Raw genomic sequence first — 25,286 nt, forward strand, 5'->3', positions numbered from 1 at the left:
AGGGTGGCGGCCGGCCCCGCCGGGCCCCGCCGCCCTCTGCCCTGGGCGCTGGGTCGGAGCGCGCCGGGCGCTGCGGGCAGGGCGGGCGCGGCGGCCGGGGGCTCGGTGGAAGATGGCGTCCGGCAGGCGCGCCCCGCGCACCGGGCTGCTGGAGCTGCGCACCGGGGCGGGCTCGGGGGCCGGCGGCGAGCGGTGGCAGAGGGTGCTGCTTAGTCTGGCGGAGGACGCGCTGACCGTGAGCCCCGCCGACGGCGAGCCCGGCCCGGAGCCCGGGGCCCCGCGAGAGCCGGAGCCCGCGCAGCTCAACGGCGCCGCGGAGCCGGGCGCGGCGCCCCCGCAGCTGCCCGAGGCGCTGCTGCTTCAGCGGCGCCGTGTGACTGTGCGCAAGGCCGATGCCGGCGGGCTGGGCATCAGCATCAAAGGTGGGCGAGGGGGCACCGAGGGCGCAGGGGTCTTGGGGGCCGGCAGCGTGCCGAGGACATGGAGTTGGAGGACTTCTGTCCGGGGGTTAGGGGGTTTGAGGGGACGGAGGGAACCGAAGCATCGGGGCACCAAGGTCGGAGAGGGTTTCGAGAGTCCGATGTCTCAGTCGAAAGGCACAGGTGTGGAGGGGGTTGGGGACGCACCAAGGACACGTGGGTGGGGAGCTGTGCGGAGGCGGGGAGAGCTGAGCGCGGTTACCTCTCAGGGGCTGCGTGGACATCAAGGACAAGATGGGCCCCAGGAAAGCAAAGGATGGAGGAAAGGGATTGGGGCCTGGGACTGGGAGGTCGCCAGGGCAGGGAGACACAAACAAGGTGGGGGCTAGGGGTAAAGCCTGGAGTTCAAAGCACAGCGGGCGATTGGAGACTAGGCACCTGCTGGACTCACCGACGGGGCCAGAAAAGACAAATCTGAGCACCCAGGAAGGCTGTGTACCTTGGCAGAGAGCTGGTTCGGAGTTTCCTCCTTGCACAGGACTGAGTGGGGCCGACGTAGAGTTGTTGTTACTCCTCTTGAGAGCTCTCAGCTCCTAATACTGACAGTTTTTTTTAAGGGTGCAACCAGACTGTGTTTGAGTCCAGGATCAACTGTGTGAACTCAAGTCATTTCCCATCTCTGGGCCTCAGTTTCCTCAGTTGTATAGTGAGGCTAGTAATAGAGGTGTGATGTTTCTATGAGAACAGGAGTCCAAAGCAGTCACCCTGCCAGCACATAGTAGGTGCCTGGTTAATCATTGCTGTGAGATGAGAGGGAAAAATGAAGGCCAGGAGAGATTCCCAGAGCAATCAAACACAGTGCTTAAAATCCCTGCATACCCCCAGCTGTTGGATTTACAATTCCTACCACAATTACTTCTCAGGGTCTCAGCTGCCAGCAGTGTGCTATCTACCTGGGGAAAGGATGCCAGCCCTGGTGTCATCCTGGATGTACACTGTTCCCTCTTCCTGGTGCTGGCTCTGTTCCTGTGCTTCCAGACCTTTTGGCCAGGGTGTGAGGGTGGGGATGGTGGTGGCTCAGTTATCACTGTGTGCTAAGTGCTGTGCTCAGTACTCTAGGCTCACGATCCACTTCATCCTGGCAACTAATGAATGGTAAAAGTAGGGAGCATAATCATTACTTTGCAGGTAAAGAAACTGAGGCTCAGAAAAGAAACAATTTCCCCAGTATTACAGTCAATGAGTGGCAGAACTGGGATTTGAACCTTAATTATCAGGCCACTAGATAGTGCCCGGGGGAGTTGGTTCTTTCCCATAGAAGGGCAAATCCCTATGTAGCCAACTAAAGGGGTCTAAAAGTGGGAAATGGGAATCCAGAGAGTGGGCACCAGTCTTAGCCCCAAATTCCAGCATGGGGTAGGGCAACAGATCAGTCCAGAAGTTGTACACTTACTGTGTCAAAGCAGTTCCTCTTTGTAGGTAGACTTAGAGAGGAGCAGGGACTTTCCAAGGTCACATAAAGTTACACTCTAGCACTATACTTCCAGGTGGTGGTGAAGTTACTTTTAGGAGGCATCAGGGAAGTGCCAGCTCCATTGCCATGATGACCTCCCCTCTAGTGTCCAGTCCAGCCCAGGCAGCCAGGAATGATCCTAGTTTCACATTAAACTAAGTCCCCAGTTTCAAGCAGAGCAGGACAGATATAAATAGAAACCCCTTCCTTTCCTTAGGCCTCCAGCTCTGTGCAGAACAATAAAGAAACTGTTGGGCCTACATGGGGTCAGGAGACTTCCACTCCTACATCTGCCACAAATTTGTTTTGTGACCTTAGAATAATGACCACCCCTCTGTGGGCCACTACTTCATCTTCAATATTTCAGGGATGGACCAGTGGTGTGATATCTGAGGGTCCTACTTGCAGTCTGCCATAGGTTTAACAGGATTGGTTCTGAAGCCCGGAGACCTAAGTTCAAATACATACTGGCTTTGCCACTTAGCAGTTGGACGACCTTGGGCAAGGGGCTTCTCCCTACACTTCAATTTTCCTCATAGGAAACTGAGCATGTCTGTGTGATTGGGGTGTTGTGAAGATTCAGTGAAACACCACTGACAACACTTGGCACAGTATTTGGCACTTGGTACATGGAACTAGTAGTAACTGTTATTACTATTTCTTATTTTAAAAGGATATTCAAGAGTTTAGCAATAAAGCAATTCAGTAAAATGTATTGGTTTTTTTAAATCTAGGTTTTTGAAATCTCTAGACTTTAAGGCCTTGGTCTGGATCCTGGATTGTAAAACTTGGAGCCATGGCAATAGCTAATTCCATCATAATGTCAGATTAGGGGGTATCAATGAGTTTCCCTCACTGAGGGAAAATTGCTTAAAATCCCAACTATTTAAGAAAAAGTTACTGAAGCCCCTTGTAAACTACACAAACACTGGTCAACACCCAAAGCATTGGCCCAAAAGATCCAGTGACCAAACTAACATTATGAATTTAGAAAATTACTTTTTCCAGTGAGGAAACATTCACATGTTTTAACTCCTGTCCTAGTCCCGAGAGCCTGTAAAGGTGAACCCACTGGGGCTGGCTGGGGGAAAAGAGGAAAGTTTGTTCCAAAAGGAACTGTCTAAGGGATCACAAGGATTTCTAAACATGGAAAAGGGAAGAATAAATCACTTGTTGAAAGAACGTATATTTTTTTCAGGTCTAAAGAAAGAACAAAGCATGTATAATGGAATCCAACTCTTGGAAGACATCAAAAAAGGAATTTTCAAGCAATTTCTTGTACAATCTACCTGTTCAAATTTGCATATAATCATTTCAGTCTTTATAAACAAAAGGTTTTTTAATCTTCAAAAAAAAGAAAAGAACTTCCTAGTATTGTTAATGTCCCAAACTTCTAAAATTCTTTGCTGAAATTCTCTTTACCCTCCCACCTCCCCTTTCCCAGCACTGGGCTGGACGCTGCGGGAGAACTTCACAAATGATTTTGCCTCGATGTGACTCCCAGGCATTGGTGTGTCTGCCTCAGTTTCATCTTCTTTCTGTGCCTGTGCAGGGGGCCGGGAGAACAAGATGCCTATTCTCATTTCCAAGATCTTCAAGGGCCTGGCAGCTGACCAGACGGAGGCCCTCTTTGTTGGGGATGCCATCCTGTCCGTGAATGGGGAAGACCTTTCCTCTGCCACCCATGATGAGGCGGTGCAGGTTCTGAAGAAGACAGGCAAAGAGGTGGTACTGGAGGGTAAGCACTGGGGAACCCAGGGTGTTTAGATCTTCGCTACCTTCTCCAGGCCTCAAGCAGTGGGGACTGGGAGGTGGGCAGGACTGAAAACAGGAAAAGAACTTGGGGACCTGTTTTGAGACAGCATGGGGTGGTGGGAGAGCCAGCACAGAGCCAGACAGACAAGGTTTTCATTTCCTCTGTCCTGCTCCCTACCTCTGCGGCCTCGGACAAGTCCCTGCGCTGGAGTTTCCTCATCTGTAAGTCAGGGATATAACTTTTTGCCTTGCTGGGCTGTGTGAATGGGACAAAAGGTTCATGGCAGGATATGCCCAATGAGTGACTCGGGAAGAGAGAGAGAGGAAGGGACTGGAGATGGGACTGCTAAGATTCTTTCCTGAGGTTCTTCAGCACTCAGGGGCCCTCAAACCATGAGACCCACCTTCCTTTAGGAGAAGACGTGGCCTTTATGTAGCAGAATAGCAAATCCAGCAAGAATCAGAGAGGAGGTGTCCGTTTTTTTGGTGGGGGAACCTTGGTGGTTTCCCTCCACTGTCCCCTCACTGTGTGGTCTTGCATGAGACCTTTGCCTTCTCTGGGCCTCAGTTTTCCCATTGGTTGTTATAGGCCTCTTGCTGTGGTTGTGGCGTATCTGCCTTTTGCCATCTCTTAGGAGATTTCTGCTTTGCTCAGCCCTCTCCTCAAACTCCAGTCTGCCAGTTCCGGAAGTTGTGGGGGCCTGAGGAATGTGTCTGGCTCATGGCCCAGAACAGGCACAGGGAGGTGGCGGGGGCTGATGGAGAATGCCATGCTGAGCTGAGCCCCAGGCCCAGATCCTGACAGGTTGCCTTTGTTTCCCCAAAGGGGTCTCTAAGAGGCCACAGAAGTAAACAGGTTCTGGGTCTCTGGGTGATCTTTGGCATTCTTGTGTCCCTGACCTGAATTCTTTCTCAGTTTTTGTGTGTATGTGTGTGTTTTTTTAAAATATTTTTTATTGATTTTTTTTAGAGAGAGGGAGGGAGAGGAAAAGAGAGGAGAGGGAGCGAGAGAAAAACATCGATGTGAGAGAGAAACATCAACTGGCTGCCTCCTGCAAGAGTGCACTTGCCTGACCGGGGATCGACCCACAACCTGGGTATGTGCCCTGACTGGGAATTGAACCTGCTACCTTTTGGTGCATGGGACGACCCTACAACCAACCAAGTCACACTGGCCAGGGTGCTCTCAGTTTTGTTTTACTTTTACATTTTATCTATATCTATATCTATATATCTATATCTATATCTATATCTACATCTATCTATATATCTATATATCTATCTATATCTATCTTTGATTTTTGAGGGTACGTTTATTAAAGCTGGGGACAGTGAAACAAGGAAGGTCTTAGGACAGAGAAAACAACTGGAGAGAGACTAGGCGGGGCTGCTTTGGTCCTCTAGAAATGTTATGGGGAAGAAGTGAGCCAAGACAGGGCTGCTATCAGCTCACTGGAGAGTCAGAGAAAAGGGAGCCTTGGGGACAGGTTCCAGGGGTTAGCCCATTGCTCCCCTGGTTGCAAGTCTGTGGGGACCCTTAGAGTTTAGAAGATGCATGCCTATGGGGGGAGAAGAGGAGGGGGGAAGGTGCGGGCGTGCTCCTGGGAGGGAGAGTGCGCCTATGGTGCATATGTTTATTTATTTTTAATTAATTAATTAATTAATTAATTAATTATCTTTATTGTTGAAAGTATTACAGGTGTCCCATTTCCCCCCCCAATTGACCCCCTCCATCTTGCTCCCACCCTCTCCCCAGGCCTTCATCCCGTGACAGTGCATATTTTTAAAAAGCTGACTCTGCAGTGTTGGTCCCTAAAAGCTTAAGTACATCAATCATATTTTAACAGCAAAGTTACATAAATGATATGGATATAAGAGACTTTTCTTCCCAGATGCCTCATTATTTTGATATTTATAGCCAGGAATGCAATTTTAAACAGTTGAAATCTATCAAAATGTCGTATTTTCGTTTACTTGAAAAGCTCTTAGTTTTTGCTGTTTGAAAGTTAACCTGTAGATGGCAAAATTTCTACTGTAGACACATTTCTAATCCACACTAAAGTTCCTCTCAGCCCCTCATCCTTAGGTTGAGAATGTTGCTCTCTGGGTTCTCAGTGTGGATCATTCTGAGAAGGTAGCATCTCTGAGTGTTAGATGCTTGAAGCATCTCCTGGTTTAGGAGCTAATACCCAAACCTTCCATCTAACTCATTCACTCCATTCCTTCCTCACTAAATCAAGACACATTTGTAGATACCTACTGTGTACCTGGTGTGCAGAGCATTGAGTCAGAAGCTAAACCAGACCCAGGCCGTCTCCTGAAGGAGCTCACCATTTGGTGGGAGAGATAAAACATAAGCACTGTCTCCTCCACACAAACTATTTAAAAATCAGTTTCTAAAATCCTGTCTGTTCTGTGGTGAATCTCTGGCCTCGGGTAAGATCCTTGCCTTCTTTGGGCCTCAGTTTCCATATCGACTGAGGTTAGACTAGATCAGAGATGACCAATAGCTTTCATTCTGAGTGTCACTTTTGCTGGTGGTCACTGGGAGTTCCATATTTAGAAGGCTTGGGAGGTCTTATCTGGACTCAGCAGAAAGGAGCTGGAATTGATTAGCAAAGTGTACCATGGATATGGCAAGGAAGAGAAATAACATGTGTACCATCCCAGGACTGAGGGTCCCTAGTGCTTATGTTCTCTTAAGACTTTTCATAGGGCAAGATCTTTCCTTGGCAAACCCTGCCTTAGGACTCCGGTGGAGCTTGGCCTCTCTCTTGCCCAGGATAGGATTTGGCACATAATAGGCACTCTATAAATGTTAGTAACTCCCCTCCTGTTTTATCTCATTTGTATAGAATCGATATTATTTCCTCCTTAAATGTTTGATAGCATTCTCCAGGGAAGCCACCATTATAGAAAGGATTTTAACTCTGATTTTAATGCCTTTAATAAGATGATTTAGAGGATCTATTTTTTTCTTGAAAGCTTTGGTAGTTTTTCTTTCAAAGAATTTGTCTTTTTTTAATCCAAGGTGTCAGATATATCGACATAACATAACTTATTAACTCTCCTTTTTGGACCAGAGCCCTCTTCTGCTTTCTCTTTCCCCTCCCTTTACACTGCTCTACTCAGTGGTTTATTTTATTTAATTAATTAATTAATTAATTTAGTTATTTAGTTAGTATCCTCACCTGAGGACATTTTTTCCATTGCTTTTCAGAGAGAGTGGAAGGGGGAAGGGAGGAGAGAGAGAGAGAGAGAGACATTGATGTGAGAGAGACACATCGATTGGTTGCCTCCCGCACGGGCCCAGACCAGGGCAGGGGATCGAGCCTGCAACTGAGGTATGTGCCCTTGGCCGGAATCGAACCTGGGACCCTTCAGTCTGAGGGTTGATGCTCTAACCACTGAGCAAAACTGGGTAGGGCTCTACTAAGTGGTTTTGAGGCCACTCTCAGTCTTAAGGGGGAGACAGCTGAGCAAACCTATGAGATCAGCGTGTCATAGGTGCTGAGACAGGGTCTGCCCAGGTGTTACAGGAGGAAGTGGTCACTTCTCTCTGGGTCGTCAGGAAAGGCTTCCAGGAGGAGGGGATGTGGCACTTTATGAACAATAAGCAGAGGTGAGTACAGGGTGGAGGAAGGGCATTCCAGGGAGGGGAACTATGTAAGCAAAACCCCAGAGGGGTAAAGTGACTTGACTCACCTGGGGAGTTGCCTGGGAAGTAATTCAGCTTTATCTGAGCCTAAGGTGTGAGGCTTTTTTGAGCTGCTTTCCTGCCCAGCAGGCTTATTGAAGGAGGTAATTTGACCCAAGGCAGCAAAGGGGTGGGGATGAGCACTGGGGTCAAGACTCTTTGAATTGCATGGGTGATCTGAGAAGCCTGGAGAACATGAGGGAGCTAAGATGCTGGGTTGTGGCTTGTCCTTGATATTTGGAGGAGTCTATGGAGAAGGTAAGGACTGGGCAGCACCTGAGTCTGGAGCCAGTGCTCTTGGGAGCCTCTCTGGGCCTAGTTTCTCTGCTAGGACCCAGTCACTGGCCACACTGTTCAGAACTTCCCTGCCCCTATCCCACTCATAAGGCTACCCCCAAGAGGCGATGGAAGGGTGGACTGTCCTTTGGATGAGAACTTGGCAGGGCGGCTGGACATCTTTCCTGAGGCCTGGGTCTTGGTAGGTACGGAGCTCCCTGAGAATGTCCTAGGACAGATGTCACTGGCAAACTCTGGGTGCCAGCCAGATCCCTACTTCTTTGGCCTAAATCAGGGGCTCAGCTGGGCATCAGCAAACCCAATCTGCCTTCTGGACTTTTTCCTCTGTGAGGTCAGGGGTTTGCACAAATGTCTTGAGCCTGCTCTCAGTCACAGGGATGTGCTTGTGACCATTCTGGGCCCACGCTGGCAGCCAACGCACCTCTGTCTGCTGCTTAGAGAGGCCCATTGTGTGCACAGACCTGGAGCCCGGGCCAGCCTGGGTCCTTGGAGACCAGGCCTGTGGGAAAAGGGGGGACAGCCAAATGCCTCCCCTCCCTTCACCCCCAGTGCAGCTGACAAGACAGAGGCAATTTTAATGTGATGCATTAAAATATAATACTAAAGGACAGTACAAATTAATAAAGTCAATTTCAGTACTTTGTACAAAGGGAAAGTACATCCCACATAAAGATCAGGCTTTTAAAAGATACAGGAATAGAGTAATATGTACATAAAAGACACATACAGTGATAGGAATTGCTGTAATCCCTGTGTTACAGACAAAGTCACCAAGGTTTGTTGAGAATAAGTAACTTTCTTCAAGTTATCCAACCAATAAAGTGCCAGACTCAGAATCCAAAACAAGGTCTGTCTGGTTGCAAAGGCCGCTATTGCCTCAGCCTTGAATAACACCTACCTTGTATGGTTATTTGCAAGATTAAAAGGTAATACATGTAAGGTGTGTGTAATGTGCTGAGGCCAGTGCCCACAGTAGATACTTAGTTATTTTATTTGCTGTTTGTAAATAAACACATTGATGAGACAATGTGTTTGAAATGCATAGCACAATGTCTTCCACATGGTAAGCATTCAATGAAAGTCAGCCTTTATTATCATCACATCAGTATCAGCAGCATTATTATTTTCTCCAGTAAATTTGAGGCCTTTGAGGGCAGGAATCATGTGTAGTTTGTCTCAGAGCCCCAGGCCTGGCACTGAGCCCAGTACACATTAGATGTTGGTGAGTGGGTGGGGAATGATCACTAGGGTACATCTCTGGCCCTTTCTACTTAATGTTTAACCTTGTCAATTGCAGTTTACTTTCCTAAATGTTTAAGGTGGGGCTCAAGGCTCAAGCTGGGATTGACTGACACCTGAGAATTTCTTTGCTTTTTTCCTCTTTTTATTGAATTTATTGGGGTGACACTGGTTAATTGAAAATTTCTATTATGAGTTCTTGTAACTCCAAGTCCAGGCCCCTGCTGACTTCTCCCCTGGGAGATGGACGCTGCCAGGTGTCCTGCCCGAATTTGGCCTAGTGCATCACCACCATCAAAAGTGGGATGTTATTAATGGTTGCAGCTAATTTGAGGTCACCCTAGTTGGCTTAGTCAAATGATGCCATGCTCCTGAGGTGCCTGTGGGGTTCCTGTCCTTGGACAGAGTCATGAATGTAGCTCCTGATCAGTCCTACCGTGGCTGCAGCAACCTGTTGTTCTAATTGTTTTCAAGGGAACATTATTTGGAACACACACCACACACAAAGGGCTTTGGGCCATGTGACTCTCCAAAGCCAAAATTTGGCTTAATGCAGCCCTGGCCTGTTCCCTGGATCTTGATTAAAATTCCTGTGGGGCTCTGGAGTGGGGTTCTGGCCTTGATTAGCTGCGTGAGCCTGGCTGCTGATGGTAAGAGAGGAAATAATAATGGTAATGATGATAATAATAGTAATGGTAGTGTCTGCTGTTCATGTGCTGGGCACAGTGCTATGTTTATCTCATCGATTCCTCAAAACCACCCCTATGAATTAGGTACATTATTTATCTCATTGTGCAGATGAGAACAATGAAACTCAGAGAGGTGGAGCTACTTGCTCAAGGTCACACAGTAGCAGAGATAGAATTTGAGCTCAGATCTGTCAGATGCAAAAACCCATGTTCTTAAATATTTATATTGTACTACAAGTCATTTAACCCCTGTGAGACTCAATTTATTCAACTATTAAATAAGGACATAGATCCATTTCATTGATATGATGTGGTTAGATAAAGATGTGTTTGTGAGAGTTGAGATGGTGCTTGGCAGATAGTAGGCGCTCAATAAGTAACTTTTTTCCAAGATCCTAGAACTCTTTGCTTCTGGAAGGGGTGATGAGGGCCTCATCCTTGAATCCTGGCTCAGATGATTTTGAATGTGGTGGTGTATACATATATTTAAAAAAGTAGATTAAAAAAAAATACAGAAAGTAATATAGGCCTATTTAAAAAAAAACCCAGGAGAGTGTAAAACAATTACCTCTTCATAGAGATAACCACTGTTGATATTTTCACATTCTTCCAGAAAGTTTCCACATTTACTTTTATCATTTAACAAGTTGAGGACGTATTTCCAACTCAGTATGTGTAGCTCTGTCTCATTCTTTTTAATGATTGCATAATATCACATTATTGAGATTCCTACATTCATTTAACCAATAATATTTACTGAGTCCTCCTCTGTGCCAGAACTCAATGTAGGTACTGGTGATATAGTCACAAACAAGGCTGGATCAGGAAGCTTGTACCTTGTATTTAGCAGCCCTTACCCATGACATTTAGGTTATCCTTAGCCTCTTGAACCAAAGACAGTGGTGCTGTGACCCCTCTGTGTGCCTATGAGCATTTATCTGAAGCGGAGCCCCTGCAAAGGGTACTGTTAAGTCAGAGGGTTCAGGTATGTGCCTTAAGGATCTTGACAGATGGTGCCCCTATGCTGTACAAGGGTGTGGTGAGGTGAGATTTTTTTGCCCAGAGTGTGGCAACCTAGGCTCTATTGGTTAACCCTGCTTCAGGGCCTGCCAGGGGCTGGGGACTATTTATAGTCCAGCCTTGCTAGACCAGCAGGACTTTAAAGGTCATCTCTCCCAGAGCCTGCTGGGATCCCACATCCACTCCACAGTATCTTGGGTGGGAGGGTGGGCAGCCTGGACTTGAATCTTTATAGTACCTTACTCAGAGGGCTGGTGTATTAGTACTTATTATTTAGGCAAAATTGAGGCTCAGAGAGACCTTGGAACTTGCTAAGACCAGATAGCAAGTGATGGCCTGGATTGAAATATTTGTCTGCCCGTCACTACATCGTGTGCTCAACCCCTTATACTATTACACTAAGAACAGCAGCAGAAATACTAACCATACTACTGTTTATTGAAGACCTGTTCTGTGCCACGTGGGGCAAAGTGCTTTTCAGGTGTTGAATCTCAATATACTGGGAGGTAGATATATTTTGATCCCATTATAAAGATGAGGAAATAGAGGCTTACAAAAGTCAAGTCACTTGTCCAAGGTCATAGAGCAAGGAAGTAAAACCCAAGCCTGCCTCATTCCAGAGCCCAATTTGATGTCTCTTCAGGCTGAGAAGCCCCAGGCCTGTCAATAATAATTCATTTCACAAATTTCTTATTTATGGATTATCTGGTATATGTCAGGTACTATTCTAGATGCTGGGGATACCCTAGTGAACAAGAAAACAGGTCTCTGTCCTCATGGGGCTGACATTTTGGTTGGAGGAGAAAGGCCATTTATTAATTAGTAAGCAAATGAAAAGATCATGTAATTTCAGGTGGGGCCTAGTAAGTGATCACCAACTGAACAGACAAGGAACAGCTTGAGCTTAGAGGACAGGCTTCAGCCAAGACTCAAAGCCAAGATATTCAGTCACAAACATTTATTGAGCACTGGGATAAGTACTGGGGATACTGTATTGAACCAAAGCAGATGTATCCCCTATTACTTCTTGGCCTTTTGGCTAAGATCAAGTGCAGATGTATCCCCTTTTCTCTGCAACACATATGTTCCCTCCCTGGGCCAGGCAAAGGTCCTACCTTTTCTGTTCCTTGTGTTTTTAGTGGAACCTATTCCTGGGGTCAGGGCTAGGTCCCAGCTTCTCTCCTTGGCAGAGCTGGGGATTGGGGCCTCTGGAAATGGGCAGCGTGTGTGTCTGTCCCAGCTTCCCTGAGGAGGAAAGGCCCACATGTCACTGCTTTATCAGGCTCCTGGGCCAGGATCTTGGCTGGGGAGGGTGTGGATACCAACTGTGTCTATCCTTGGAGTCTCAAGAATGCTGGCCACAGTACCATGGTTGTGCCTTCAGCTTTCCAGGCCGCCGCCTTTGGGCAACCTGGCCCTGGTTAGTAGGGTGACTCAGGTAGAAATCAGAGCAGAGAGGAGGACTCAGAGCTGGGCTATTTATGGTCACACTCTGGGGCCCCAAGACCCCACCCCCATGCTGGGACAGGCCAATTGGTTTGTGAAATCCAAGCCCTGTATTGAGCACCAGCTGGTGTGCTGTCCATTTATAGCATGCTCTTGTGGGAAAGGAGAAGGAGGACCCAGTTCTGGGGCAGCCTGGGTGAGCAGGGGCTCTAGCAGTTTTTCAGGCTTCAAAGTTGACAAATGTTCATTTGTGGAGCACATAGGATAGGAGATCCCTGCTGCGTTCTGAGGACACAGAGATGAGTCAGATGAGGTTCCTACCCTCCCAGTGCTCCCAACCTGGTGGGGGACAGATCTCCACATAGACACAGGGGAGTGGGCTCTAGAGGACTGCAGAAGTGATGGCTGCGGTGGATCCAGTGTGGGCATCTGGGAAGGGTTCCTAGAGCTGTGGTGTTTGAACTGAGCTGGGACCTCCTGGGCTGTGGCACCTTCTTCCTCCTGCTGAATGAACCTGTCCTGCTGTGGCATTCATTTCTTCATTCATAGAAACTGACTCTGGGTTTGAATCAAGCCCAGTTTCTGTCCTCTGGGACCTCCCATTTTGGTGGGAGAGACAACCCCAATACACAAAATAACAATAGAGTTCTGAGAAGTGTGGGCAGCGGTGGCTGATAGGTAAGAAACTCATATTTCTTGCCACATGTTTTACATCATCTCATTTAATTCTTAACATCTCTCCTAGGTAGACACTGTCATTCCTCTTTCATATTATTATTATTATTATTTTTAATCCTTACCTAAGGACTTTTAAAAATTAATTTTTAGAGATGAATGGAGCGGGGGAGAGAGAGAGAAACATCGATGTGAGAGAGAAACATCAATTAGTTGCCTCCCATATGTGCCCAACTGGGGATCAAACCCACAACCTGGGTTTGTGCTCTGACTGGGAATCAAACCCACCACCTTTGGTGTGTGGGACGATGCTCCAACCAACTAAGCCACACCGGCAAGGGCTCATTCATTTTTTATTGACTAGCAGAATGAGGCCCAGGGAGGTGAATTATCTTGTCCATGGTCACACACACAGTTAGACAGTGCTGGACGTGGAATTCAAATCCAAGAGTGTCTTATGTCCTAACAATGGTTTAAGAGCATTCTGTGCAGAGGTAACTGCATTTTCAAAGGTACGGAAGTTTGGGAGCTCATACAGCTTCTGTGAATTCCAAGGAGGTCAGTATGATTGGACTAGAGAGTGAGATTAGGGACGTGGCAGGAGGTAAAGCCAGGAAGGTAGGCAGGGCCCAGGTCCTGGAAAGCCCTGAAGCTGGATGAAGGATACAGGGGAGCCAGAGCAGGGCTTTGAGCAGAGTAGAGGTATGACTAGTTATAGCAGGGAGATCAGTTGCACCCTTAGGTGGGGGTGGGGACTATATTAGTCAGGATGCTTTTGTTTGCAAGTCATAAGAACCCAATCTAAAGGGTTTAAACATTGAATAAAATGTATTTTCTTCCAGAATACCTACAGGCAGCCTGGCTTCAGGGTGATTAATTGAAGGCCTCCCCATTCTCAGTGTGTGAACCCCAACCCTTGTAGTCAAAAAGTGACTATTATTGCTCTAGGACCAGTTTCTCTTCCGGCAACTTCTAAGGGCTAGAGAAGAGAAAGGAAGGGAGTGTACTTTGCTTCACATCTCATTGGCTAGAATTGTATTACCTGCCCCTTTCTAAATCAATCACAATCAAGAGGGAGGAATGATCATGATTAGTTTCGGCCAATCAAGATTCTTCCCTTGGGTTTGAGAGAAGCCCAGCCTATGGGGCTCAGGGTTCTGTTAGCAAGGAGAAAAGGATGGTTTGAATGTCATATAGGCTGTGATGTGTCCCACTCCCATGGTCCGTTGAGACATAATCCAACATTTAGTGAGACATAATCCAACATTTAGTCCTGGGGTAAGTCATTGCTGTAATGATGAGGATGAGTCATTTTTAGGCCTAGTCCCTAAAACTTTGGGCCTAGGCTTAGTTCTCATAAAACCCTCTTATTTTCAACAAAATTTCTCCTCCAACCCCAATAGGGTTTCTAACTCTCTCTCACTCTCACTCCTGTTTGCCTTGGATCCTATCTGAGCCTCCAAGGGCAATCTCCTGTGACAGAAATAGCTTCTTATCTGGTTCTTCCAGGGAGCTGGGCCAAGAACTGCTTCCTCACCCCATCTCGCCTGTCTGTTCACAGGAAGAACATACTGGTTGAGCCTTGACTACAGACATCAGATGACTAGCAAACCAGATGGCTGAGGGGAGAGGAAGGAAGGCTGCCCAAGGAGTAGCAGGGATAGGTACCCTTCAGTAGGGCAGTAGAGGGGGCAACCTGGCTAGGGGAAGAGAGTGCGTGGGTAAGTCTTTTAACCACCTTAATATACTGACTGTCTTCCTAGGACCTCATTTTAGAGGTGAGGAGACTGCTGCTCATGAGAATTGGGAATAGGCCAGATGAGAGGGCACATGTCGCAGACACTTGATTGCCTGCCTACCCATCATTTCCCCTTCTTCCTTGCTAACAGAAGCTTGATTTTATTGGGTGAAAATATGCTCAGTCCCAGAGGCTGAATTGTAATTGGTCTAAGTCATGACTATTCTCTCTTGGTAATGATTGTGCTAGAAGTGGGCCTGCAGCCCTGTTGGCTTCATGGAAATATTAGCTCTCTGATAAGAGGAAAGTGTTAGGAGACAGCCTCTTTTCTGCCTGTCTCATTTCCTGCTTTGGGTTTTGTTGACTGGCTTGAGCTGTGGCAGCCATTTTGTGGTCATGAGGGGAGGCCCAAGAGAATGGCAGAGAGGCTTACCCCGAATCCGGTGTCATTGAGCCACTGAACCAATCCTGAAATTGCCTTCCTCTAGATTTCTTGTTATGTGAAATCATAAATATCTTTATTGCTTAAGGCACTGTTATCATATGTTCTATTATTTGCAGCTAGACTTCAATAATTGATATAGCAAGAATGACCAAAATGTTTTATTACTGGTCAGCCTTAATTAATGATTGCCATAGAACACTATAATTGATTCATGATATATTTCACTAGCAAGGGATAAAGAAGTGGTAGAGCAAGTGTCATATGTTTATCATCCCTGTCCTACCTAGGGTCAGTCCAATACCTGGCACACAGCAGGTGCTCAAGAAAACTGACTTGTCCCTGAATCTCTACTCCCATCAAGCTTTTCTCACATTAACCATGTCATCATGTTGCCTTTCACTTTTAGCTGCCAGTGTTAAGGAGATCTTTTCTTAGAAATGCATGAGATCCAGGCCCCAATCAAGACTCTTTTGGTGGTAAATGTCATAACTTCTGTGGACATGGCAGCCTGACTTTCTAAAGGATCAGTATAGAAACTGGAACATTAGCAGGTACCTGGCAAGGCTTTCCCTGTTTCTCGACGCGCATCTCCGCTAATTTTATTTCTCTACAAACCAGCTTTCCCCTCTTCTTTGTGCCTACAGCAGAAGGTGGTTGATCCCCATAGTAAATTTGTTCAAGACACCAGTCTAGGATGTCTCCAGTCTCAATTTGGGTAGCCTAGTGTGGGTCAGGTGTTCACCCCGGGTCCAGCTAGCATAGCCAGGAAAGCGGGATCATGTATCAGAACATGACTTCATGGGTGAGTTGGGCAGAGAAGTAGGTCTGGGCTGCTATTCTAGCAATATGAGGATGTACTGTCTAATATGGTCACCATTAACTGCATGTGACTTTTTGAATTTAATTTTAAGTTAATTAAAATTAAATAAAAAGCCCACTCTCCTGTGTCTGTGTGGAGCTCCCACTAGGCTCAGAGCACTGTGAAGGTGGAAACCTTGTCTGACACATAAAATAAAAAATGCAGTTCCTCATTTGTACTAGCCACATTACACATGTTCAATAGCCACATGTGGCTAGTTACTACTGTATTGGACAGTGTACATATAGACCATTTACATAATCACAGAAAGCTCTGTTGGACAATGCTATTCTCTAAGGTGTCCACTATACTCAGTGATGATTGGTCAGAGCTAAGAAGGTCCCTAGGCACCTATATTGGTTAGGGTACGAACTATTCTGCTACAATAAGAGACTCATAACATACTATGGCTTAAATATAATAGAAGCTCCTTGCTTTCTCAGGGAACAGTCCAAGTCTGACCTGACATCTCCAAAGTGTCAGTATCCATTTACTTCTGTTTTGTTGGTCAACCTTCCTTAGAGTGTGGCTCATGTCCTCATAGTCAAGATGGTGCTCCACCAGTCTTTGTTCCAGCCAGCTCAACCCTGTTTGGGGGAAGAAAAGGGGGAAAGAAAGGGTCTGCCCCTTTCTTTAATAGACAAAACTTGATTGTTGCATATAACCCATCTGCTCTCACCCTATTGGCCAGACTTGATCCCATGAGCACTTATATAGCTGCAAGGGAGACTGGAAAATGAAGTCTTAAGCTGAGAGGCTGTCACTAGGTTGGAGGACAGTTAGCAGCCTCTACCACAGTACTATCTCATCCAACCCCTCTTTTCCGCAGATGAAAAGAATGAAGAGATTTAGGCAGACAATGACAGTGGCAGAGCAGTCACATCTCCTGACCTCCCTCTTGGTGCTCTTTTACTGCCTTGCTACAGCGGTTGTCTGTTCCCTTTAAGCAGTTGGGCAGAGAAGTGGGTCCCAAAGGTCCAGACACTTCTACTTACTTGGTTAGAACTTAGTCCAGTGGTCACACCTATCTGCAAAGGAGGCTGGGAAATGTAGCCTTTCTTCCAGGTAGCCATGTGTCTTTTATAAACCAGGGGAAAAATGAGAGCATGGATATTGGTATTTTCTACCATAAAGTCAGAGACTTTAGCCTAGAGAAGAATAGTGATATTAGACATAAATTAAATTCTTAAATTCTTAATGAATTAGTGAAAATTGTGATGTGTGCTGCACGGGAGCCCGTGTCACAGTGGTAACTGCTGACCTGTCCCTTGACCAGTCAAGTACATGAAGGAGGTCTCACCATATTTCAAGAACTCTGCCAGCGGGACCTCGGTTGGCTGGGACTCGCCTCCTGCCTCACCCCTTCAGCGGCAGCCTTCCTCCCCTGGCCCCCCACCCCGAGACCTCAACGGTGCCAAACACATTTCCTTGAAGATGGCATATGTCTCGAGAAGGTGTACCCCCAGTGACCCAGAGCCCAGGTAAGCCTGGGGTGGGGGCACTTCAGACAGGCATGCCCTGGTGGTGTTCGGTAGTGGGGCCAAAGGAAAGGTACAATGCCTGAACATGGTAGGCGCATAAGAAATGGGTGTTGAATGGATGCAAGAGTGAAGTTGTGGGGATGAGGGTGTGCTTTGCTTTTCTCTTCTTCCTCTGGGCAGCTCACATCTGAGGAGGAACTTTGCGGAGAGCCCTGGATTCCAATCCTGGTTCTCCTCGAGCTAGTGTCTTTTCCTATTGACCTTTAGATTCCCCATTGTGAAATAAGGTGATCAGACTCAAGGATCCCATCAAGTCTCTTCCCACCCTGTTGAGGTTCTGAGATGTCTGGTAATATTTGTGTCAGGGCCATGGAAGGTTATTATCCTTCACATCTGAGCAGCCCTTAACAGTTCATGGATGATAAGATTGATACCGGCCAACATTACTGTGTTTACCACACACAGTGCTCCCGTGAGCAAAGTTCTATTTCAGCCCGTTTTCTATATGAGGACAGAGAGCAGAAGTAACTTGCCCAAGGTTGATCACGACTAAGAAGGGTTGGAACTTGCCTCTTTCCAGTAGCTCTCTGTTTTAGAAGCTTCAGGTGCCTGAGTGATGGTGGTGGTTGAATGGAGTGTATATTGGTCAAGCGGGGTGTGCAGTATTGGGGGTGGTGTGTATATTGGGGGTGGCATAAAAGGCTGTGCTGTGGGTCCTAGTTACAGCCACGGCTCAATGTCAGTTAAATGCCCAGCATTGGCATACAAATCTCCTGGCCCTACTTGATGACCCAGCCCTACCCTGCCCCCACGAGGCAAGAAGTGGTAATTCACGGGCACTTACAGGTGTCCCACCAAGGAGCCTTTTGTGTTGAGTGAAGGTGACGTGCTATTAGTCCTTCCTGAGACTCAGAACCTTAGGTTAATTGTGGTTTCCAGCCCAATCTCAGACATCGCCTGAAACGTGTGTACATGTATTTCTATGTATGTGCATGTGTAGATGGCATGTAAATACAAGTGTTTTTGTGTATATGTGAGCTTTTGCAAGGGTATTGGTGTAGATTTGTGCATGTGTTTGTGTGTGTTTATGTTAATATTCATATGTGTACATGCATATACGTACATGTGCTTGACCATGTGCATACATCTGTAATTGGATGTGTGGCTTGAATATAACTGGGGTTCCATATCAGCACAATATCCCAGTCAAAAGAACACAATCTGGTAACTAAAATAGAATGAATAACACTTTGCATTTACTTAGGGTTACACTGGGCTACAAGTGTAAGAAACCCCGAGAAGCAATGGCTTAAGTAAATGAGAGGCTTACTTTTCCACATGTTTAGAATGTCCATGGGTCAGCTGTTTATTTAGGCTGCTGTCACTGCCCAAGAATGCCCTCAGGAGTCAGGCTCCCAGCTCTTTTCCTGCCGTCTTTATTGTGGATTTTCTTCTTCGAGGCAGGATGTGGCTGCACCTCCAAGCATGTGTCCATATTCCTGACAGGATGAAGGCAAAAGGGAAAGGAATTTTTCTCCTGGTATTTTGTTCTATTGCTGCATAACAGAGCATCTTAAATTTTAGTGTCTTAGAAGATAACGGTTTATCATTTCTCTCAACTGTGGCTGGCGCAGCTTGCCAGTTCTTCTGCTCTGTGTAGTACCAGCTGGGGCTGGAAGTCTAAGGTGGCTGCTGTACCCACATGTCTGCTGCCTTCGCTGGGATGGTTGGAGCAGCCAGGGGCGGGCTGAGCATTTCTCCTTCTGTACGGCCTGTCCAGGTGGACAGCTTGTTCTCCCTCTCAGGGTAGTTGGATTTCATGGTGACCTGGGGATATCCCAAAATGTCACTTTTGCCACATTTTATTTGTCAAACCAAGTTATAAGGTCAAGGAGAGGAGAAGTAAACTTCACCCCTTGATGAGAGAAGTGGACCGTGTGTACAGGGGGGACGGATTAGTTGGAGGCCATCTTTGGAGACTAACTGCCACATCCAGGGAAGTGTTACCTTTCATTTAGGAAGGGACTTCTATCTTATTGTTTAGAACTGGGTCACATGGCCAACCCTAGCTGCAAGGGAGTCTGGGAATTAAAGTATTTTGCTTTCTAGCTCTTCAGTAGAGAAAAGCAAAGGTGAGGGGGGTCAGAGTGGGTGTTGTGTGAGCCATCATCCTGTTTCTGCCCCATCCCATCTGTTACAGAAAGGCCAAAGGGGAGTGAATCTTTCATGTCCCACAGAACATTTTAAAATCCTCTCCCTGTCACTGTTCCTCTGGGACATCCCTGAAAACCTTTCCCAACACTTGCCTGCATGGCTTTTCATCTCTTTCCCCTTTCCCTACTCCACTAACTCTTTTTATGTAGACCAAGTTGGCCTAATTAGTGCATCACTTTGGTTCTGTACCTCAAAGGAAAACCTGAGAGCTGGCTCAGCTAGACAGGCCTTCTCCTTAGAAACTAGGAAAAAAAGGGCAAGATAATGAATCCTCACACAGTGATAATTTTGGCTCCTATCACACGTGTTTGGTTATGTGTATTTGTGTGTGTATGCCTATGTGTGTGTATCTCATGGTCTCTTGTCCCTAGACCCCATGAAACCTCAACAACTGTGGCTGGATCCCCAGCAGCGAGTATTGCTCTAATTCTCTCATGGACACCCCTGTGGTTTCTTCTGGTTTTGTGGTAGATGGGGTTTCTTGGGCCAGATCTCAGGGTTTATCAGCTGAAGCAGTGGACAGACTCTCCCCTCCATTTCACTTGTGCCTGCAGGTATCTGGAGATCTGTTCGGCAGATGGTCAAGGCAGCCTCTTCCTGAGGGCCATGGATGAGGCTACTGCAAGGTCGTGGGCAGCTGCCATCCAAGCCCAGATCAATGCTCTAATACCCTGGGTCAAGGACGAGCTGCAGGCACTGCTGGCAGCTTCCAGCACAGCTGGGAGCCAGGATATCAAGCAGATCGGCTGGCTGACTGAGCAGGTGCCTGCTGGGCTGGGGACCTATTCTTCCCTCTCTTCCCTTCCCCTGGAGTTGACCCCATTCCCATTGTCTCCCCATCCTGGCCCTCTGACCTCTCCCCTCCCTGCCCCTCTCCACTTCTGCCTTGTCCCCTGCAGCTGCCCAGTGGGGGCACAGCACCCACCTTGGCCCTGCTGACTGAAAAGGAGCTGCTTCTCTACAGCTGTCTCCCCCAGACCCGTGAGGCCCTGAGCCGGCCAGCCCGGACTGCCCCACTCATCACCACCAGGTACCCACAGTAAGGCAGGCATGTGTTTCACCCAGAGCTTGAGGGGATGATGCTTTAGATGGGCCCCAGAAGCTGAGAACTTCAGTCCCTGAGTTATTCCTCTGGTGGTCTGAAGCTAGTCTCTACCCTGTCTGGGTCTCAGTTTCCTCATCTGTAAAATGGGGGCTTGAAGCAGGATGTGAAATCCCACCAATCACTCATTCATTGACACCTACTCTGCCCAACCTTGTGCTGCACGGTTTGGGGGCCAGGGAGCTGACCCCAATAGTCTCTGCCATCAGGGAGCACGAGGTCTAGTGGGCGAGACTGACCTAGGAACAGCCTTTACAATGCAGAGTTGCAGGAACCTCTTAACTCTATCTGGCCTGGTGAGGGAAGGCTTCAGGTAGGAGGTGACTTGAGCTGGACTTTGACAGATGGGTAGGAGTTTGCTATTGAAAAAAGGGGTGGAAGAGTCTCATAGAGAGAGAACAACATAGTCAAAGGTACAGAAGCATTAGGGCTAGTGTGTTCATGGAGTTATGTGTGTACTATATATAACCAGCGTGTAGAATCTGTGCAGGAAATGGAGAGAGATGAGACAGAGAGTTGGCAGGGCCTGATTTTTCAGAGCCTCTGTTGCCTGGTTAAGAAATGTTAGCTTTATCTTAGAAGTTGTGGCAGAGTTGAAAAGTTTTAGCCTGGGAGTAAGGTGACTCGGGTTGTGTTTGAAAAGAATCCCTGTGGCTGCCAGGTGGAAAATGCACCTGAGGGGCAGGATGGAAGCTGGGAGGCTGCTGCAGTCATGCCCGAGAGATGGTGGAGGTGGGCAGAGGCAGCAGATGGAGAAGAAAGGCCGCATTTGCATTGAAAAACACATGGGTGGTAAAATTAACCCGCTTAGTGTTTGCCAGATGGGGAGGGCGAGGGAGGTGTTCAGATGAACGGGAGGCTTGGAGCTTCTGCCTGGGCAGGCAGTGGGACTAGGGGTGGGAGTACAAAGGGAGGGGGTTGGAGCAAAACCGCTTAGTTGAGTTCAGAGTGTATGGGGGATGGGTAGGGAGCTTGGATAGGAAGCTTGGGGACTTGTGGGTCTATGGCTCAGGGCTGGAAAGTGGGGGACTAGGCATCACCAGCAGCTCCAAAGGGAAACTGAAGCTACGAGAGAGAGGGTATAGAGTGAGGAGCAAAGAGGGCTATGGTTCAGAACTCTGAAGTCTGTTGCCCAGAGAGGGGCAGTGAGCTGTCCAAGGTCACACAGAAAGTGGGAATCAATCAGGGTCTGGGCCCTTGTCACCCATATCTCCTCACCCTGAGCTAGGCTGTGGCCCATGTGTCAGAAGCCTGCTGCTATACTAGGGTCAAGCAGGTCATGGATTGCTGACCTAATCCGTGACTCATTAATTCAGGCCACAAATGTCTACTGAACACCTACTATATGATGGGCATTGTTTTAGTTGCTAAGAATATAGTGGTGAACAAATTAGATTAAAATTTGTACCCTAGATGATATTCTAGTGAAAAAGACGGTCAAACCCTAAATGAAACAAATAAGAAATAAGCATAATTTTTGGTACTATGATGAAATGTAAGGCTAGTGAGTGGCAGGGGTACCGTGTTATACAGGGAGGTCAGGGAGGGCTTCTCAGAGGAGATGACGTTTGAGCAAAGGTCTGAAGGAAGTGAGGGATGAGCAATGTAGATAATCAGGGAAGAGTGCACTCGGCAGAAGGAACAGCACGTGTAAAGGTGCCGAGGCAGGAGTGTGTTAGGTGTATTTGAAGACACTGGTGCAGCTGGAGCTGAGGGAGCGAGGGGGAGGGTGGCAGGAGATGATCTATGCCAATCAGTGCTGGTCTAGAAGTCCTGTCCCTGCATTAGGTGCTGCCTGAGGCCTCATGCTTAGCTCTCTGCCCTCGCTATCCTGTGCCTCAGGCTGGTGCACTCAGGCCCTTCCAAGGGCTCTGTGCCCTACGATGCAGAGCTCTCCTTTGCCCTGCGCACGGGCACACGCCATGGTGTGGACACTCACCTGTTCAGCGTGGAGTCACCACAGGAGCTGGCTGCCTGGACCCGCCAGCTGGTGGATGGCTGTCACCGGGCTGCTGAGGGTGTTCAGGAGGTGTCTACAGGTGGGTTGGTTGGTCTGGGAGTGCCTCTTTGATAGTGAGTCGCTTATCCTTAGAGACACTCAAGCTTCCTTCTTTAGGGTGCTTCAGGAGGGTGGTAGAATGTAGGGTTTGGGGTCTCCGAGGGCCCTCTGTTTTAGGTGTGCAGGTGCCCTTGGTAGGTAGTAAGACTCTTTTCCCTGGGGTTTTTCTTGCCCTGGCTTTGTGGTTCTGCTGATGAGAATTTGAGAGATGGCATTTGGAGTAGGATTACCAGAATAAAATACAGGATGTCCACTTAAATTTGAATTTCAGATAAACAACAAATATTTCTTTAATATAAGAATGTTGAAATTATCCATTGTTTACCTGAAATTCACATTTAACTGGGCAATTCTGCAGGTTCCTAAGGTCTCCAAGGACCATGTTGGTGGGTCTTCTGATGCCTTTATAGGGAGTGGGCCTCCTGTCCATGCAGAGTTTAAACTCCCCCTTTCCACTTTCGGTGCACTAGAAGTGGGGTATGATTTTTCTCTGGGCTAACCTTCCTTATTTTAGGGTGGGGGTGACTCTCTGCAGGGTGTATGTATAGATGGCATGAAGTGAGTTTCCCATCTGTGGTAGTATTCAAGCCCCATTTTTTGGAGTTGCCAGTTGGGGTTAGTGGTAGGGCTTATGGTCTCTGAGGGCCAGCCGTGCCCATTCCACGTGCCCTCCCCATGCCCATGTGCTCTCCCTGCAGCCTGCACGTGGAACGGCCGTCCCTGCAGCCTCTCCGTGCACATTGACAAGGGCTTCACACTGTGGGCAGCTGAGCCAGGTGCGGCCCAAGATGTGCTTCTCCGACAGCCCTTTGAGAAGTTGCAGATGTCCTCGGACGATGGTGCCAGTCTCCTATTCCTGGACTTCGGGGGCACTGAAGGAGAGATTGTAAGTGGTGGGGGAGGAGGGCTATGGTCTCCTGGAGGCCAGGCTAGATGGAGTTCCTGACCTTTTCTCTATTTACCCTGCAGCAGCTGGACCTGCATTCGTGCCCCAAAACCATGGTCTTCATCATCCACTCCTTCCTCTCAGCCAAAGTCACCCGCCTTGGACTTTTGGCCTAGAATTCGCCAGATGCACTAGCCCCAAGGAGGGGGTGTCCACCCCATGGCCTGACCAGGCCCACCACTGACTGCCTGCTCACCACTGGGCTGAGGGACAGGAGAGGAAAGGAACAAGGGTGCAGAGAGATCCAGCCCCTGAGGAGGCTGGGATAGTCTTGGGGACTGGGACCCAGATTCAGGACAGTGGATCCTGCTGTGATGGGGTAGTCTCCCTGTTGCCCCGCCCCCACCTCCCCACCAGTGCCTTTTGCAGAGAGATATTTTGTGTACACAGAAGCCATTCCAAGCCTGGGACCTGCCCCTGTGGGGATCCTGACCCCAGCCAACAACTGCCACGTCTCCGAGAGGCCCCAAAGCCACCCCCAGAGGCCCCATCTGAAGCTGGAGTTCCCTGGGGTCTGAGGCAAGAGAAAGAGGAGCCTTTCTATTCATTTCTGTCCTCAGCTCCACCACCTTGGGGCATGTGGTTTCCCCTCATCCTCTCTTTCCTCCTTAGTCTTGGATAAATAAACAGCCTGTGAGCCATAGGCAGCCTGGCCTAGTGTCTGTGGTTTGTGCCTTGACCTTTGAGTCCTGTGGTGGTCCCCAAAGTTCCAAGATGGACAAGACCCAAGACTGGAGCCCCTTCCCTGGGAGAAAAGCAGTCCTGTAACCCCAGGGCCAAAGAGAGTGTACCGGCTTTCTATTGTTGCATAACAAATTACCCCCTAATTTAGCAGCTTAAAGCAACAAACATTTATTCTCTTTCAAGATCTTTGGGTTAGGAATTTGAGAGAGGCTAAGCTGGGTTGTTCTTATCTCAGGCTCTATCATGAGGTTGTAGTCAATATGTTGGCTGGGGCTGCACTCATCTGAAGGCTTGACTGAGGCTAGAGGATCTGTTTCCAATATTGCTCACTCACTGCTATTGGCAGGATGCCTCAGTTCCTCACCACATGGACCTAACCATAGGACTGCTTGAATATGCTTATGACAAGGCAGTTGGCTTCCACTAGAGTGAGTGACACAGAAGAGAGAGTCAAGAGGAACCCACAGTGTCTCTTATGACCCAGTCTTGGATGTCACATACTGTCACTTGTGCTTTATTCTGTTCATTAGAAGTGAGGCAGTAAGCCCAACACACACTCAAGGGGAGGGGAATTAGTTTTCACCTTTTTATTGATTGATTTTTAATTTTTTAAAAAATATATCTTTATTGATTTCAGAGAGAGGAAAGGAGAGGGAGAGAGAGAGATAGAAGAATCAATGATGAGAGAGTCATTGATCGAGCCCGCAACCCGGGCATGTGCCCTGACCGGGAACCGAACCCTGGTCGCCTAGATCCCAGGTCTACGCTCAACCGCTGAGCCACGCCCAGCCGGGCGATTGATTGATTTTTAGTAAGAGAGAGGAAGGGAGGGAGGGAGGCAGAGAGAGAGAGTGAGTGAAAGAGAGACATTGATTTTGCTGTTCCACTCATCCATGCATTCATTGGTTGATTCTTTATGTGCCCTGACCTGGGATTGAACCTGAAACCTTGGTGTACTGGGACGATGCTCTAACCAGCTGAGCTACCTGGCCAGTGCAGTTTCCACCT

At 47.9% G+C, this 25,286-nt stretch overlaps 1 protein-coding gene across 2 annotated transcripts; it reads left to right on the top strand.

The window, feature by feature from the left end:
• SNTA1 (syntrophin alpha 1) lies at positions 1 to 24,271 on the top strand. Of its 2 annotated transcripts, XM_081149206.1 has the most exons (9): positions 24 to 166; positions 269 to 422; positions 3,485 to 3,670; positions 17,069 to 17,273; positions 20,042 to 20,249; positions 20,387 to 20,517; positions 22,432 to 22,628; positions 23,347 to 23,534; positions 23,618 to 24,271. In XM_081149206.1, the coding sequence occupies exons 1-9, from the start codon at positions 113 to 115 to the stop codon at positions 23,708 to 23,710; spliced, it is 1,416 nt and encodes a 471-aa protein (XP_081005332.1). In that variant the 5' UTR covers positions 24 to 112; the 3' UTR covers positions 23,711 to 24,271. The 2 variants fall into 2 exon arrangements, with proteins under 2 accessions (XP_081005331.1, XP_081005332.1); XM_081149205.1 differs by having other exon boundaries at positions 1 to 422.
• Positions 24,272 to 25,286: the final 1,015 nt, after the last annotated feature.

Source organism: Miniopterus schreibersii (genome assembly GCF_964146895.1).
Source record: "Miniopterus schreibersii genome assembly, chromosome: 10".
NCBI lineage: Eukaryota > Metazoa > Chordata > Mammalia > Chiroptera > Miniopteridae > Miniopterus > Miniopterus schreibersii.

Excerpts from the sequence above, each read along its gene's own strand:
- SNTA1 (XM_081149205.1), top strand. The coding sequence starts at position 113 with ATGGCGTCCGGCAGGCGCGCCCCGCGCACCGGGCTGCTGGAGCTGCGC. Across the intron at positions 423-3,484 it reads GCTGGGCATCAGCATCAAAG|GGGGCCGGGAGAACAAGATG; the intron begins GTGGGCGAGGGG and ends GTGCCTGTGCAG. Across the intron at positions 3,671-17,068 it reads CAAAGAGGTGGTACTGGAGG|TCAAGTACATGAAGGAGGTC; the intron begins GTAAGCACTGGG and ends TCCCTTGACCAG.